The sequence below is a fragment of the Xiphias gladius genome, chromosome 14, assembly GCF_016859285.1.
Source record: "Xiphias gladius isolate SHS-SW01 ecotype Sanya breed wild chromosome 14, ASM1685928v1, whole genome shotgun sequence".
Lineage (NCBI taxonomy): Eukaryota > Metazoa > Chordata > Actinopteri > Istiophoriformes > Xiphiidae > Xiphias > Xiphias gladius.
The window spans coordinates 12398710-12416427 of record NC_053413.1 but is presented as its reverse complement, the minus strand read 5'-3'; the positions used below and the strand labels follow the sequence as shown (position 1 = coordinate 12416427).

Sequence of the window (17718 nt, the reverse complement as noted above, 5' to 3'; positions counted from 1 at the left end):
ATGGGAGTAATCGAGGTTTCTGTTTCCGATACACCCGGACACCACTGCAAAGTCCTATCGATCAACTACACACCCAAGGTCACAGATGTGGAGCTCCCCTTCCAGCAGCGCAGCACCTGGATCGGGCCTGACAGCTGTTCACGATACAAACTGAGCGGAAACTGGACGGGGACAGTGGGATGCAGCAATGACACGGAGCAGTGTCTGCATGGATGTGTCTACAGCACTGAGAGATACACCGCGACCATTGTGCCTGAGGTTATCTATACATTTGCAGAATGATAATCATGAATCATAAAATAATTGGACTTTTAGCCTTTGTTTATAAATTGCTTCGATGTCCTATATGTCATCAGCTCTGATCAGTTTAGAAGCATGATGAAGTTGACTAGTGTTGTACTATTCCTTTAACTCTGTTAACATCATGTAAAGATTATGTATCTTTATTTCTGCTTTGGCTTTCTGACAGCTCAAGGTCATAGCTGAAACTCTCTTAATTTTAGATTAGATTAGATTAGATTTTGTTTTATTGTCATATTTCTCTAAAACGTGATTTACAGTATCCTGAATTACTGTCTTCTCGCCTATTAATTTCAATGGGATCTGCTGTGTGACAATGCAAGGAAGGTCCTTTTCACCACTTTCTTATTGTTTGTAGGAGTCCTGATTGGATCCTATATTAGTGGTCACCTCGCAGACCGATAAATCTTGTTGTGTGGGATTACTATCATTATTATTATTATTATCATTATTATTATCATTATTAGTTACTTTGCATGGAAAAATCCATAAACTTAATCCATGATATAAACATAAAGATAAAAAGACAGTTTTAACAAATGGAATAAGAAGAGTCATGGGGGTGGAATAAAGATAAAAAGACATGCAAAACCAGTAATAAAAGTAAAAATATAAACATATTTAAGGCCCAAAAAATGAATATAAAACACAGACACAGTAAACCAGAACAGTAATTTAATTTAAACTGCTCTTTCAGGATGAGCTACTAGAGGAATAAAAATGCTTCAAAGTGAGCTCATCTATCAGACAGAACAAGGATCTGATGATCACAATACCATAGAGTCCAAAGAGCAGTTTGATATATGATGTTCGTCTCAGGAAAAAGGTGTGAAAAATACATCTCTGTTAAACCTTTGACTCCAATATTAAATCCGTTGCTTCCTTCATCCATAAATAAAAACACACTTTTACTCATTTCCCCAATAAAAAATAATCAAAATGTATTTTCCATTTACTTTTAGGACTCTTTTAAGACTTAACAGTTAGATTATTAAAGATTAGTTAATAGCTGACAAATTTTTCTTATTTAAACATGAGTACAAATAACAACTTGATGACAAAGTGGAAGGATCTTCTTTATTTCACCATCACGTTTCAACACAGGGCCTTCATTGGGGTGATTTACCATTTAAACAGAAGACCATAAAAGCAGGGAATGCCAAGGTTACACTTTAACAGCCAACCAAACACCACAGTCAGCGAGTGGGTTTCTGAGAATCAGACTGAATAGACCAGATGACTCCCTTATGATTCCTTTAGGGACTAACGGTAATACCAACACCTTACTGACATTTACAGCAGGTAGTCATCATGCTCACTCACAAAAGTCAGTGATTATGTTTAAGTTTGATGGTGTGTAACCAATTCATTTTCATGTTTTTGTGCATTGTCTTACAGTTTTGGCAGAAAACCGGTGGTTTTTTTCTCACTATGGTCTTACAAACAGTCACTGCCTTGATCAACGCCACCTCTGTCAGTTGGTTCATGTAGTCTCAACTGTCTGAGACGACTTGGCCAGATGTCCAATTACACTGCGCCACTTGTACTGGGTGAGACACAACTTGCTTGAACATCTTCTCCTGTATCTTTCTTTGACATTAGTATAGCTTACTTTTAGCAGTGTGGCAGTGACATGGGGTTTTTTCCCCCCTAAGGCAAGATGTACAAAGTCATTTAATGTTCATTGTCGGACTTCACATGCAAACCTAGGTGTCCTGTGGAGGAAGCAATGAAGTAAATATGGCTACAGACAGTTTTCACTATTTTCCACCTTGAGTCAAAACACCAGTATATACCAGTTGGATTAAGTGATTTTTGAGCCTTGGGGAACTCAACCCTCTCGTTTTCTCTCATTAATGCCATGTTCTTGATCCTCCTCTTGGTCAGGGTCTTAGATGCTGAACCAGTCTGCCAGGGTGAGCTACACCCTTCTGGGCCACAGTCTAGGTTTTGGCATCTGTTATGCCTTGTTGGTGCTCTTTGCCTACTTCCTACGAGGCTGGAGGTTGCTGCTGGGTGCTACTGCCATCCCCAGTTTCCTATTTATTCCAACGTATTGGTAGGTCTGATGAATGTCGGCTTACGAATGTTCTTGTTCATTGGTACGTTCCCATGGAACCTACACTGAATGCGCCTACCGGGCACATGACCACAAAGAGACGTAAAACGACCACAAAGAGACACAAAACCACAGACAGGCACGAAACCACTGCAATGAGATGCAAATGACTACAAAGAGATACAAAATCATTACAAAGAGTCACAAACAACCACAGAGTGGTAAGAAATTACCACAAAGACACACAAAACAACTGCAAAAAAACACAATATGACAACAAAGAGATGCAAAATGGGCACGCAGAAACACAACAGGACCATAAAGAGACACAAAGCATCTCCACAGTCATGGGGTTTGTAGTCATTTTATGCAGTCTGAGTATGTTTTCTTGTTTTATTTAGGACTGGTGGGGGGCCATTTACATGTCCGTGCCCAGGGGCCTGTTGTCTCATAATCAATCCACTTATGTCCCATGTGTCATTTTATGCATACACCCTCCTCTATTTAAATTTCCCATTTTACTGGTTTTAATTGTGCTGTGTATCCTGATATATAACTGAGTGGGCCTGATGTGAAAGATTGTGTCTGGTTTGTATTTTTATTTGATTATCATGACAAATTAAATACTAGTCTGAATCTATTTAATTCTGTCATAAAACAACATACACATGCACAAAAAGCAAATTTCAGTCAAAATCAATTCAAAAGAGAAACAGTAAGATTGTTGTCTGTACACTTAAATAAATCTGACGCACGTCAGTATTTGGGTGAAATTTGTGCTGGGTAACTTTTGTGTTCTCTTAACTTCAGGTAAAGAAATGCGAGTCAGTTCACTGCAAAATTAAACGGTTAGCTCATTAGCAAGCTCTGACTGATAGAGCTTGCTAATGAGCTATGGCAACGGACTTTGTGGCGGTGCTAGTTTGGGCTGGTCTATACCAGTTCTCACAGCTGATAAATACCTGTCTTTATTCAATCACATGCTGTTTTTAAAAATAGAGTAAACCCTGTCCGTCTCTGCCCATTCCTGTGTCTTCCTGTCTTTGTCTTGAGTTTTATGGCTCAGCTCCGGGTACAGATCTCAGTACAGATCTCAGTCATTAACACAGTGTACATACCGTATATTCACAAGTACATGTCCTGATGTCTGACTGTATGGAATTATTGTAGTTCATGCAAATGCAAATATGTCCCTTTGAAGCTTTCAGGGTTTTTTTTTCATGCCCTCAGAAGATCAGCCTTTACTGCTGTGCAATGTCTTTGTTGTAAAATGCAAATTTTTTCATTGTTCAATGCACTTCTGCTTGTCTCTCTGTTCAGGCTGATTCCTGAGTCTCCGCTGTGGCTTTTGCAGAAAGGTCGGGTGGAGGAGGCTGAGTTTGTCATACGCAATGCTGCAAAACGGAACAGAGTCTCCGTCCCTGAGGTAATTTTCAGGGCTGGAGAGTGCTTGGAGCTAATGGCACTTACTCAGTTTTCACTCCTCATGTGGAAAACTTTGTGCTCCAGTCTAATGTATGGCCAGAACTGTGGCAATCTGTTTGTACTTTTGGCAAGCAAACATTACACTGCACACGGTATGACTGTTCTGTTTCTTTTTTATGTGTGTCCGATTCAGCGAAATAAAGGTGAGGAAGAGCAGACATACACTTATATGGACCTGATACGGACCCATAACACGAGGAATATTACAATTCTAGGTGTTTTCATACAGTAATGTTGGACTCTTTTTCAATCTAAGTTTTTAACTTTCCTAAATATGGTTGCATATACAGTTTTATATTATACAAAATAATTCCCTCTAGCTGCTTTGTGAACACCATGGTAGGATAATGTTTGATAATTAAAAATGATCACTCTGAGTGCCAGACTACCACCTCTAATTTGAAAAAGATTTAAAAATAAAATATGGAGGCCTTTAAAATATACTGTAACCATCAGATCAGAACAAGTGCAGTTTGGAGACAAATGATGTGTCAATCCCACTAACTACAATTTTTGTACATGGGACATAGTCCTTATAATTTGAGACCATATTAATTTGAGATAATTTCCCATAACAGAAAAGTTTGGCTTGTTTTACTGCTGTGGTTACAGTACAACCACACTTTAATGTGAAGATGTGAGAAGAAATTTCAGTTTCAGTGTTCAATCATATTTAAAGTGTAGCTTCTTCAAAGCCCTTGAATAAATGGTATTAGTATGAAGAAACTGGATTCAGGCTGGGGCTCAATATGCCCCCTTCAAAGTAAAAAATACCACTGAAATCGATGTATTATGTAAAGACACTGTCTTCCATCTTTATTCAGTGTTAATTTTGTATTTCTGCTGGATGTCTGTCGCCATGGTTTTTCTATGGTCTCTCTCTCTGTACTAGCAACCTGAAGGGAAATGCCTACCTCAACTGCTTCATTTCTGGCGCCGTTGACGTTGTGGTGTGTACAGCCTCTTTGCTGCTGGTTAACCGGGTGCCAAGACACACTCTCCTCTTCCCCACACGGATGTTCTGTGCTATCACACTTCTGCTCATCAGGCTGATTCCTGAGGGTCTGTACTGTAGACACAAAGAACAATACTGACTAAATCAGGGATCTCTGAAAGGAATAGAAATCACTATGCACTTGTAAAATTGTATTTGCCTTGTCTATTCTTTCCTTTTTTTTCAGACATGCATTTCTTGCTCCAGGTATTAACCTTTGTGGGAAAGATTGTTGTGTCTGGTGTTTACTGCTTCATTTACGTGTTCTTCACTGAGCTAATCCCTACTGTGGTCAGGAACATGGGATTAGGGATTGCCTCCACAGCTGCACGAATAGGCACCGTCATTTATCCCTATGTGATTTACATGGGCAAGTGTATTTTGGTTCTGTCTGTTTTTTTTGCTGTTGTATTTAAACCAAGTACTTTGAGAGTGAGAATGGAATGGCATCAAAAATATAAAAATACACTGGAGTAAACACACTAAACTTTAAACAGATATTCCAGCAATTTAGTATTGCACCCTCAGTGAAGGGTCTTTTTAAATTATAAATGGCAAAAAAATACTAAAAGAAAGACAGAGTAATGGCAATCTCAATTTAACCTCCTCTTAAAATGTGCTCCCAGCCAAGTCATAAACTTAAAAATTAAATTTTAATACATGACATTAGTTTTATTTAATCACAAGAAATATTAGGATATTGGACCGCTCCTTGACTCTCTTGCCTCTAAGTTTTAGTATTTCACTTATCACATTTAAGGCACAATTGAGTTATGAGACATTGTCAGGCAGGGCAGAGGGGTATCTTTTCTGTCATGGCCCGAAAAGCCGAAAAATGTCAAAACTGATTGCATTTTTGTCAATCAGTGAACTGGTAACAGATTATTTACACTCAGTCACAGAGCTCTCCTACCATATAGACAGAAATTTGAGATCCTGTAGGTTTCGTCATATTTCTCATCAGCCTGACATATTTGCTTGATGAGAATTTTAATTGCACTGTTAACAAAAGAGCACTCTCTTTATGTATCGTTCCCAAAAAGAATCAGACTCATAGGCCTCTTTCACAGGTCGCAGATATTCTGTTCTAATGCACCAGTCAACAATGTTACTCATTACACCTGTGTCTGACAAGTCAAACTGTCAGCTGTGAAAAAGGCCTATGATTGCAACCCATGATAAAAATCAACAGATCGATGACAATTCTAGCTCAAGTGCCTTTTTGTTCTCTTTGCAGGTATTTACAGCAAGATCCTCCCATACATTATTTTTGGCACAATCAGCATCGTGGCTGCTGTTGTTGGCACCAGAAACACCAAACTTCCCAACCTTTATCAGCCAGGCCAAACCCATCAGGGGGTAGGATGGAAAACTGAATGACGGCTTTGTGATAATGTGCACTTTAACAGTCCTTCTCTCTCTGTTTCTTTTGCCTCTGTTTCCCTTGCTGTCTTAAAGCTGCCGCTGTCCAAAGGAAACAGCTACAGAGCAGGCAGATACGAGGCTGTAAAGAAATGATCAAGAGTGCCCCCTGCTGAAAGAAAATCACACAGCAAGAGATAAGTGATCAGATAAAAGCCTTTAAAACAAATACGCAGTGTTTCAGTGGTCTTTGATGTGTTGGTGAGAAATTAATGTTGTTTATGAGAGAGGGCCACAGAGATTATCTGGGCTTTTCGGACACAGTACAAAATAAGCTATATCATTTAAATGTATGTCGTCATGAAAAGATTTGTAGCAGTGTTTCATACATAAACAGGTAGCTGGGTTACATTTTCTCCAACCATTTTAGTCTCTTGGTGAAGAAATCACACTTGCTTTCAGACTTATTGTTGTATTATATGTATTTGGTCCAATTGACTTGTTCTTCTTGTGTTTGCAGGATATTTGAAAAAAAAAACAACAACTTTTTTTGGAGGAAATTTAGGCCATTGGCCATGGGGTTTATACTGTAGATCTAAAAGCTCTTAACATTGTAAGGTGGTCCATTTTGAACAATTTAATAGTTTTTTGTTTTGTTTTGTTTGTTTTTTTGTCATTGTTTGTTTGTCTTTTTTTTCATATACTGCTGCACTGACTTGAATGAAAAAAAAATTCAAAAATGTAATTTTAATGATTTTCTATTCAGTGAAGTCACCATTGGTTAAAAGATGGTGACCTTTCTTTGGGCCCAGCAAGAGAGGCCACACAAACAATCCAGACAGATTATTTTATAAACCATTGGACAGAGCAGTATTCTTTCGAGGTGTTGAGAAATTATACCTTCACACGTGCTTCTTGTACCACAGGCGCTGTAAAGCTAGATTACCAGCCGAGCAAAGCAGGGAACTTCCCAGGCGCTTCAGATCACTGAGGGCCCAAAGTCCCAGGTTCACTGCATGTCATTTGGTTTTCTCTAATTTGATTCATCTCAAATGTGTTAGGGAATTCGCATTTACATCCTACGTTATAATCCTGTGATCCTTTCTTATAAATGAGCCCTGTGTCAAAATCGAGTTGTAATGCCTTTATTATTTTAGGTAATATTGTGCTCACATGGTGAATATTCTTTAAAAAAAAATGTGTTGTTTAATACAATCACCACAAACTAATGGACAAAGAAAAACCTTGGAGACAGCTGTTCCAGTATAGCAGCACTGGTGGACCTGTCAATCCTGATGGGAACCTAACTGATTAACCCAGCCATGTGTAGGTCAACATACATGTACACTTAGTTGCAAGTTTATTATGTACTCCTAGCTAAAACTAATGCAGTCTATCACAAGTTCTGCAATAATCCCTACCTTCATTAAAGGTTATATCGTTCATTTTCCAGCGAGTGCTTTGTTAGACTGCATTAGTTTTAGCTAAATGTTGCTTACCTAATAAACTGGCAAGTGAGTGTATAACAGCATCCTTTTCCGTAGCTTGTATCAGCAAAATGTTTCATAATTGTAAAAAATATATGCTTATAAACCAAAAATAATCGTTGTCGTTATTATTAACCCATATGTGAGAACAGCGTTGTTGGTGATAGTGTCATTACATAATCCCGTTTACATGTAGTTACTACTCCACAGCTGACTGTCAACATCTGAAATATCGCGAGATTGTCTCCACAGATACACCGGGCAATTTGCGGTGCTGCTGGGCCCCGGTACTGACTTCGCCGCGCCCCCACCTCTGTCGCTGAGCCTCGGACCCGGTGTCTGTCTACAGCAACCACACATAACTGCCAGCTGAAGGAAGTGGCGAGGATAAACTGACCGATACTGTAGCCCCAATAAACTGGAGTTACTAACTTAAACAGATGGGTGGGGAAACAGCGCTGGAAGTAAAGTAAAACAGTCGCTTTCTATTGGCTAGCGTTGAATGCGGTGCTATCACGCAACGGCTAGCAGATGAAGTTAGCTAGCTGCTAGTGATGGCTCTGGTTCTGAAAATATTCTGTTTGCCGTTATGTTGTAGCTAGTTCTGTGTAGATGAATTAAAAAATCACTTACTTCAAGTTAGGGCAGTGACCATAATGCTAGTTATCCTGCTCAGGTATCGTCATTTAACGTAAAACAACTAACGTCAACTTAACTTGAGCCAACTAGCTAATGGTAGCATTATAGTACCCCATTCTTTTTTTAAAATATTTTGCAGCTTTGCTCATTGTGTTGTGAATCAAAAAACGATAATTTAAGCAGAGTCTGAGGCCAAGCCCGTATAAATTGTTGAGCCTGATCCTCAAGTTAGGTCATATTTACCTGGTTTAACTAACTGTCATACCTGACAACTGACAGGAAACGAAAAGTTCAGCTAGTCCAGATAGCATATTCAAGATAACACCATTTTGCTATTTAAACTCTAAACCAAGTGCATATGAAATGAATCTTTATGGTGATCCCAAATAGCATTTCTTTACCTCCAGTCAGAAACCTCTACGTGGAGAGGGTAGGTTTGTAAATCGTTACTTGTAGCCCAGAGAAAAGTATCACTCAACCCAAGCCCATAGTTTATCCACAATTGAGCATGGCTCCTAAAAAGAGACCAGTTCCCTTAAACATTGCTCCTACTGGCGATGGATTATCCACGTCCATCAACACGGACGTTACATCTGAGTAAGTTACCCTACTGACCAAATTGTTAGTCGTATATTGAATATGCTGTAAATATGTCAGTAATTTGTGCAATCTGAAAGATGGCTTATTCCTATTCTGTATCCATTTTCTCAGGGCTAATTTAGAGGCACTTAAGACAATATTGGAAGAGTTGGACCTGGATGAACAGCAGAAGAAAAGATTAGAAGCTTTCCTTACCCAGAAGGCCAAGATAGGAGAGTTGAAAGATGATGACTTCCATCGTATCTGTGAGCTGGGTGCAGGCAATGGAGGTGTGGTCAGCAAAGAGTGCCACAAACCATCGGGAATAATCATGGCCAGAAAGGTGAGCTACAAATAGACTGTTGCCTTAATGACATGAATATATTCAAACTGTTGTGGTGCTGAAAAGTAATTCTGACTATATTTTCTGTCTAAATTGTCTTTTCTGTTCAGCTCATTCATCTAGAAATTAAACCTGCTATCAGAAACCAGATCATCCGAGAGCTTCAGGTGTTGCATGAATGTAACTCTCCCTACATTGTGGGCTTCTATGGAGCCTTTTACAGCGATGGAGAGATCAGCATCTGCATGGAACACATGGTGAGAGAATTGGAGAGGGGTGACTGTGTGTGTGGGTAGCTGTAAAAGATATTAGTAGTAAGGTATTGCTGTATTTATCTTCTAAATTGATCTTATTTTGCCCTATTGTACTTGTACTCTTATACATCAATGAGCCAAAACATTACGACCAATCACAGATGAAGCAAATAATGTTGATTATCTCGTAACAACAACACATATCAAAGTCTGGGATATATTAGACGGTAAGTGAATAGTCGATTCAGTGTGTTGGATGTGGGAGAAATGTGCAGGTATAAAGACCAGAGCGACTTTGACAAGGGCCAAATCATTATGGCCAAATGACTGGGTTGGAGGATCTCCGCAATAGAAGGCTTATGAGGTGGTCATAGTCAGAAGTGATGAGTACCTACCAACAGTGGTACGAGGAAGGGACAAATCATGAGCCTGCCATCAATGATACGCGATGGCAACAAAGGCTATCCCATCTTGTCTGAACCAACAGAAGGGCTACTGTGGCACAAGTTGCAGAAAATTGTAAGGATGCCTATGGGAGGAATGCGTGACAACATACAATGCATTGCACCCTGCTGCATATGGGGCTGCATAGCTGCAGACTGGTCAGAGTGCCCCTGCTGGACATAATGTTTTGGCTCATCAGTGTATACCCATACTGAAGATCAGGTATGGAAACCGTGTAACTGGACTTGGAGGACTTGAGGTCCTGCTGCCCTCTTTTTGCTTATTTCAGGGACATGACATTGAGTGGGGGCATTGATCCTCCATGGCCTTTCTAGAGTTATGGGTCAGTATCATGTTTAACTTAGTTTTTCAAAAGTAATAAAGGTTTTTGGTAAACAAGAGTGTTGTGACTGAATGCTGTGCAAATTTGTTGTGGTGGCCATAACATGAAGTTACAAACTACTTTAGAATACCTGTTCTTGAAAAACATATGTTTGTACATTCCACAGATAGAAAACCACGGTACCTTTACAATAACTGTATTACAAAGTAAGTGCAGGTTACAGTAATTGGAAGGATGTGTGCCTTTGAAATTCTGTGCTTTAAGCAGTTTGTTTCTTGACCTGTTGTGTTCTTTATTGTCTCCCTTTACTGTCCAGGATGGTGGATCTCTGGACCAGGTGCTGAAACAAGCAAGGAGGATCCCTGAAGAGATTCTGGGCAAAGTCAGCATTGCTGTAAGTATATACTATATTGTCATATTATATGGTATTACATTATTGGGATTAATGAATGATTAATGAAATAAAGCAATTTAATCAAGGCTTAAAAAAATCAATGTCTCTTTGTTATCATATCACTCTTTCAGTTTACTGTATTCAGCTCAAAATAGACCATGGACTTAATATGCAATCATACACCATGGGCATGGACATGTTTCATGATTGTTTCTGACTGATGTTTTCACGTTAAGGTTATTTACAGTGTACATGAGTAATTTCTCCCCTTTTTAAAACAGGTTTTGAGAGGTCTTGCCTACCTGAGAGAAAAACACCAAATCATGCATAGAGGTATCAGAATTTTGATTATTGATTTTTGTATTTCTTGAAATGGAGTTTCATCTGTGAGGCATAACGCACAATAGCAAGGTTCTTTAAATTTTGTTAAAGCATGTGTATATCCGTTTTTACCGACAGATGTCAAGCCTTCAAACATACTGGTGAATTCGCGTGGTGAGATCAAGTTGTGTGACTTTGGTGTGAGCGGGCAGCTCATAGACTCTATGGCCAATTCTTTTGTTGGTACAAGATCCTACATGTCGGTATGTTGGTCTTTCTGAATTATGCTCTGAAAAGATAAACTCGGTTCAGTTCCTCAACATTATTCTGACCCTCTAGCCTGTGTGTCTAACTTGTTTTTTGTTGCTTTTAAAATCAGATGTTCCAATCCTTTAGCATATTGTCCAGACCACTAAGCTCCATTAAACTATCAATAACCTAACTTCAACCAGTGCCTCAATTTAAATAAAAAAATATGTTGTATATTTTTTAATGTAGACTTTAAGGAATGGCCCAATCGACAGACAGTTCTAAACATAAGTAACGCCAGAACAATATCTTAGCCATTTGATATCTGTAATGTAATGCTTGAACTGTTCCTTGTATTTGGTAATATAATGTTAATTTTTGACTTTGTTGTGTATTGTTCATGTTTGTTGTTTAGCCTGAGAGACTGCAGGGAACCCACTATTCTGTGCAGTCAGATGTGTGGAGTATGGGCTTGTCCCTTGTGGAGCTGTCGATTGGACGCTACCCCATCCCTCCCCCAGATGCTAAAGAACTGGAGGCCATATTTGGACGACCCATCTTGGACGGTAGTGAGGGAGAGACACACAGCACTTCACCCAGACCCAGGCCACCGGGAAGACCTGTCAGCGGTGAGCCAAACAAACAGACACCGATTAAAATCTGTGGGTTTTTACATAACAGTCATGACATGACATGTTGAATATAAAACACAGTTTACCTTGACTCCTTTTCCAGGTCATGGTGCTGTTATGGCCATCTTTGAACTCCTAGACTACATAGTAAATGAGGTAAGAATCTAAGAACAGCACCAATTTGCCCTCTGATTCCATATAGTATTAAATTTCATCCTTGCTAAATCAGGAAAGTGTCACACTCTGCTGTTGGTGATTTGATCCGATGTTCATTCAACTTTCTTCTGTATTTCAGCCCCCTCCCAAACTACCCCTTGGTTTATTCACCTCTGATTTCCAGGACTTTGTGACAAAGTGGTGAGACAACAATTTAGCCTGACAACATTGCTCAACTGTCCTTTGTTACATACACCTAATACACAACACAACTTCTTTTTTGAGTGTTACCCATCAGAAGTGTTTTGTGACCAACTTGATGAATGAAAAGCTCTCTCTAAAAGATTCCACTCTCTCTTCCTTTATTTTCAGTCTAATCAAAAATCCAGCGGACAGGGCAGACTTGAAAATGTTGATGGTGAGTGTCCACAGTTAGACTAAGACTTAAGTTTGAATTTAAACTTTAACTTTTCACTTTTATCTTTTGTGCACTGTGAACACGTTCAATATCTGACAAGTCGAAGATATAGAGCTCAAAAAATAGTTGTTGTAGAAAAGCTTCAGCCAAACCCGCTCTGGGGTTAAACTTGAGTCAAATTTGTAAAGAAAAATCTTGTATCCATACTCGCTGTAAAGTCAGAGTGTGCAGCACAAACTCTGTTCATTTCGATCATTAAGTTTTTAACATCCAGTATCTTATTGCTATGTGATTGTTTGTGTTTTATTGCAGAACCATACATTTATCAAGCGGTCTGAGGCGGAGGAGGTAGATTTTGCTGGCTGGCTTTGTAAAACCATGGGGATGAACCAACCAAGCACTCCCACGCGCACTGCAGACTGAACACACAACCTACTTACACTCATGCACACCGTATGGAAAAACATGGAGAAGCTGCTGAATAAAACCATACACCCACACATAGACATCTTTTTTGCGACAGGTGAACCCCTAAAGGCTCCAGCTATCAAATCAACTCTGCTGGAATATAAGCCAGTTGATCACACGCCGGGAAAGATACTCCATCTACAATTTGCACCTTTTGTGGAGTCAGTCCACGGAGAAACTGTTTCTTCTTAAATCAATTACAGCATAATTCCTCAGAATTTTTGTTTTCAATGGGAGTCATTAGTAATTTGTGTTAAGTTCAATTCAGGATTTTGGGCCATTAAATCTCTTTGGAGATGAACATGCCATTAGTTTTTTGTTCTTCCCCACCTCAGTACCCTGCAGGCATAAAGACGGTACATACAGTATCATAACTGGAAGATTTATCTCTTAAAAGAATATAAAAACAAATATAATAGCCACGCTTAATTTTCTAATATGTCTCTTTTTCGGTTCAGCTTTTTTTGGTTTTCTTGTCTGAATTTCTCCAAGGTGTTTTGATGCTTACAGCACGAGTGTGTCAATCCCAGTTATTACAATCATGGTTAAGCATCTGTACATGTGTACAGGCAGATACATATATGAATTTTTTTTTATATGTGATATGCAAACACATTGAGAAATGTAAGAATTGGTTTATTTTACTGAACAGGTCAGGTTATGTGTGTCTGTGTTAGCAAGAGGTGAATGAGTCTAGGAATTTTTTTGCATTCTTTGATGTGACTGATTTCTACAAATTTTGAGATGTCTTGAGGTGAAGCACAGTGTTTAAAACATATTAGCATGACACTCATGTCAAAGCCAAAAATAAAGAAAGATGCAAACTTAAATGCACCTCTGCTCTGTCTGTATCTTGGGGTTGTTTCTTAGTAACTCAAAAACAGCATCATATCAGTAGCTTCAGGTGAACTATGCTGGGGCAGAGGCTGAGATTCAGCCCTGGACAGTACCTACTGTAACAAGACTGCTTTTATCTCTTAAGCAAGCTGCACTCACTGAGCAGTCTCAGGACATGGATTTGGGATTGAAGTGCATCCCGTTTTGAGGCAGGATTAGTGCATTTCTCTCCTTTGTTCTTTTTGTGTACTTCCTCCTCTCAGTAATGGCTTAAAAATATAGATGTTTTGTATGGTAAAATAATAAAAAACTTTGTCTCTATAGAATCAAAATTGTCAATAAATGGTATGTATTGTAATATTTGAACATGATGTCTTCATTTGCCAGAATATTTGTTCTCTGTCTTACACTTGTTTCACCAGACGGGGGCAGCGTATTAACTGTATCACACTGGGGACTTCTGGCATAATTAGTTACTAAAGTCTGCTACCAAACCAAGATATTAAGATATAGCCCAGCTGAGTGGTGTGATGTGTGTACATTGTTGTAACCAAGTTAACTAATACATCATACTGAAAGAAGGCAAGGAAAGTGAACTAAAGCACTGATGAAATACATTAGTCCTCTACTTGAATCACAAGCTCAGTGATGCATCTGTTTTGCTAACGTCTAGAGTGATAATGAAATGTCTCCCCTTGAATCTCTGTCAGCTTCAGTCAGCTTCAAGTGTGAGGCCTTGAGCTCGGAGAAAGACATACTGTTGGAGTATGTGGGGTGGCTGAATCTGTGCAATGTTGATGGGAGGGGGACTACTGCAGCAGAAAAACAGCAAAGTCTGCAGTCATTAATATGCAAATATGCAAATGAGAGGGTAATTAAGATTGGGCGTTTGTCAGGGGCTCTTTGATTGCTAATGAATTCCAATCTGCAAGAAAGGGGGAGGGGGTGGTGAGCTAAAAATCAGGAAAAAGAACAGGATGTTACTGTGTTTTTTTCTCTTTTTCTGATTAAAAAGAAGAAATTATGCTTTGATTATTATAAAACTACTGACCATTGCTGCTTTTAGACTCACATCAAGTATAAACAAGATGACAACGGCAATCCAAAACTGATACAAAACAATCTTGTGTGGAGAATGCACTACGCAAGTATGTTAAAATTCATTTTCAGCACCAACAACAGTCACAACATAAAAGAGGGGGAAATGGGGCTATGACTTTGTGCCAAGACAATTAACCGTGCACACCGTCACTGAGCACTCAGCATGGCAGACTAGAGCCACTGCAGGAAGGCAGAAAGATTTCTGCTCATTAAGAGTGATGTGGCTGGCCCCTGTTGAGAAAAATGCTCAGGTATCTTGGTAGGGGGTGTGCAGTTGCAGCATGTTGTGTGTCACAAACAGTGTTATTTTCATACTTTTGGCAAGCAGGGGCCTGCGGTTCACACACGAGCACACACCGCTGTTATTGCTGTTTCAGTGATCCCCTGACACTTGTACATCTTCCTCCCTGGCATGTGAAATGAGAGTGCGTATACATGAAATAAAAACGAATTCAATGTTGTGAAGAATGGGGGAACACAGCTGCTCTTGTCACCTTATAGCATAATGACTCCCTCACAATGCTGCAGCTTTGGATGTTTCTCAAGGCCGAGGGCTGACCACTAGAATATCACTGTATGTGATACCCATTAAAAAAACTCACTAATATACTGGGTGGTTCTTCCTGTGAAAAATCTAATATGAGAAAACATGCCACCACATCATTTACTGAATCTAATAGGCAGTATGATATTTATATTCAATACATTCACAAATACTTGAGCCGGGATTGCAAGTACAAACACTCAAACTAATATATATGGAATAGCTGATCCCAGCCCTGCTCTGTTTGGTGTTTGATGAGTGGTGGAGTTCATAAGTGCGTGTGTGTGTGCGTGTGTGTGTGTGTGTGTGTGTGTGTGTGTGTGTGTGTGTGTGTGTGTGTGTGTGTGTGTGTGTGTGTGTGTGTGTGAGAAAGAGAGAGGGGGCTGTATTTTTCACAGGAAACAGGAAACCAGAAGTCATAACAGGATGCCCCAGGTTTTCAAACTGTACCTGATGCGTGGGTGGCTTATTGGGGGTAACCCATTTACAAAGCGACAGTGCTTGTCTAGAAGAAGAAGAGAGAGCCCAGGAAAGAGTGGGTGGAGGAGAAGCTATACACTTCGGGGTTAGGAAAATGGAGTTTCACTCTAAAAATAGCTTTTTAGAGTATTGTGCCTTACCGTTCAACCTTGATGTTGTTTTGCCTCCACACCGTTTGTCCTACTTTTTAAAAGGCATCAAACCGAACATTCTTTTGATGTTTCGTGTAGAGCTGCGATATGATCACTTCCATGGCAAAGACATGCGGCAGCTTTCCCCAGGTGTACTGTAGGAGCTTCACAAGTGAATCTGTGACATGAGACCAGTTTTGTCATAATGCGGTTGATGTGCGCACATTGACTAAATGCTCCTCAAACCCTGTTGCAAAAATATATAGTTGTAGCCTTACGGCCTTACTCATATAACTCCATTTGTCTTTAACAATGGAATTCAAAGCATGCATTGTCTGTTTCTGTAGCTGGATATTCAGCGGGATGAAATTTATTTAGTTACTTATTTTTACGTTGATTATTTCCAAAAGGATAACCTGTTAGCCACTGTGTAAATGGCATACAGGTGTGAGTTGCATGTGTGCAATGCATGCTGAGCATGTGTGTGCCTGTGTTGTGAACCACAAAGTGGATGGCTGAGTTTTTCTCGTAAAGGCCTGCACAGATGTTATTTAGGTTGTTTCCCCTAAAACCAGTTGAGGTTTTCTCTAGAAAGTCTCAAAACAAAACACTGACACTAACTGCAGCCCTGTTTACTTAACCACCAACTCAAGAAAACAAGGTGCCAGGCAGTTTCTGTGAGTGAGATGCTGGCTCATGCTGTAAACTCAGTCTTTTGATTCCAGTTTGAGAAAAGGAAATGGATATAGCATTAATTTTCTCTGACAACTACTCTGACCTTTCTAACTGCTATTTTTTTCTCCCTTCCCAAACACTATGCCAAAAATGATTGGACAAGGTGTGAATACATAATTATATATTGCAAGATTTCAAACATTATTGAACACGTAGGCCAGTGCAATGGCTATAAATAGTTTTCAGGGATGTACTGATAACATTTTGTAACTACAGATATTTTTTCTCTCCTTAAACACTGATCTAAACTAAAACCATGGGACAAAAATGTCACTGTGAATACATGATGATACTTCATCAGTCATTTACAAATAAGACACTTTAATTAACATAATTGTTTCTCAGGGATGTTTTCACAGCATTTTCAAAGATAGATGTGCTTTCTCCCTTAACATAGGACTAAAAAAACTACTGGACACAAAATTGGCATCATTAACATGTTATGATATTTAATATTGCATGATTGCACATATTATCATATAATTAAATAATTTTTATAGGCCTTTGTGATAAGTGTAATTATTTCATGGCAATATTTTTCAATTTGTTCGCAGCGTGTTCACCCCATAAACAGGAGTCTTTGGCCATGAATTTGAACATTGTAGCTAATTATAACCCACTTAAACTTTCTTAGCCATGTTTCGCAAAAGGTAGCATGGTGAACTCCCATGTTTCTTTGACACACACACACACACACACACACACACACACACACACACACACACACACACACACACACAATATGAACCTTTTTTTTTTTTTTTTTTTTTGGGCAGCGAGGGCAAAATTAAAGCGCAAGCAACCCGCAGGCAAAACGAGACTGCCCTAAAGGATGGTGTTGAAACATATTTGGGCGTTCCACTTGCCAATCAAATGTTCGTCGCATCCAATTGGTCCTCCCTCCGATATTATCATTCCATCTTCTGGTGGTCTGGTCTGTTGGGCTTTCCGCTGTCCTCATCC

At 39.3% G+C, this 17718-nt stretch overlaps 1 protein-coding gene and 1 pseudogene across 2 annotated transcripts; both read left to right on the top strand.

The window, feature by feature from the left end:
• On the top strand, positions 1–8060 carry LOC120798948 (annotated as a pseudogene).
• map2k2b (mitogen-activated protein kinase kinase 2b) lies at positions 7939–14104 on the top strand. 2 transcript variants are annotated; one of them, XM_040143050.1, is made up of 11 exons: positions 7939–8923; positions 9038–9248; positions 9359–9505; positions 10606–10683; positions 10965–11016; positions 11143–11267; positions 11669–11882; positions 11989–12041; positions 12181–12242; positions 12414–12459; positions 12772–14104. In XM_040143050.1, exons 1-11 carry the CDS (start codon positions 8835–8837, stop codon positions 12880–12882), a joined length of 1188 nt encoding a protein of 395 aa, XP_039998984.1. In that variant the 5' UTR covers positions 7939–8834; the 3' UTR covers positions 12883–14104. The 2 variants fall into 2 exon arrangements, 1 of the variants encoding a protein (XP_039998984.1); XR_005708727.1 differs by lacking the exon at positions 12772–14104 and having other exon boundaries at positions 11967–12041.
• Positions 14105–17718: the final 3614 nt, after the last annotated feature.

Bases quoted from the DNA above. Each gene is read 5' to 3' on its own strand.
- map2k2b (XM_040143050.1), top strand. From the start codon at position 8,835: ATGGCTCCTAAAAAGAGACCAGTTCCCTTAAACATTGCTCCTACTGGC. The intron at 8,924-9,037 runs GTAAGTTACCCT...CCATTTTCTCAG, and splicing joins AACACGGACGTTACATCTGA to GGCTAATTTAGAGGCACTTA. The intron at 12,243-12,413 runs GTGAGACAACAA...CTTTATTTTCAG, and splicing joins CAGGACTTTGTGACAAAGTG to TCTAATCAAAAATCCAGCGG.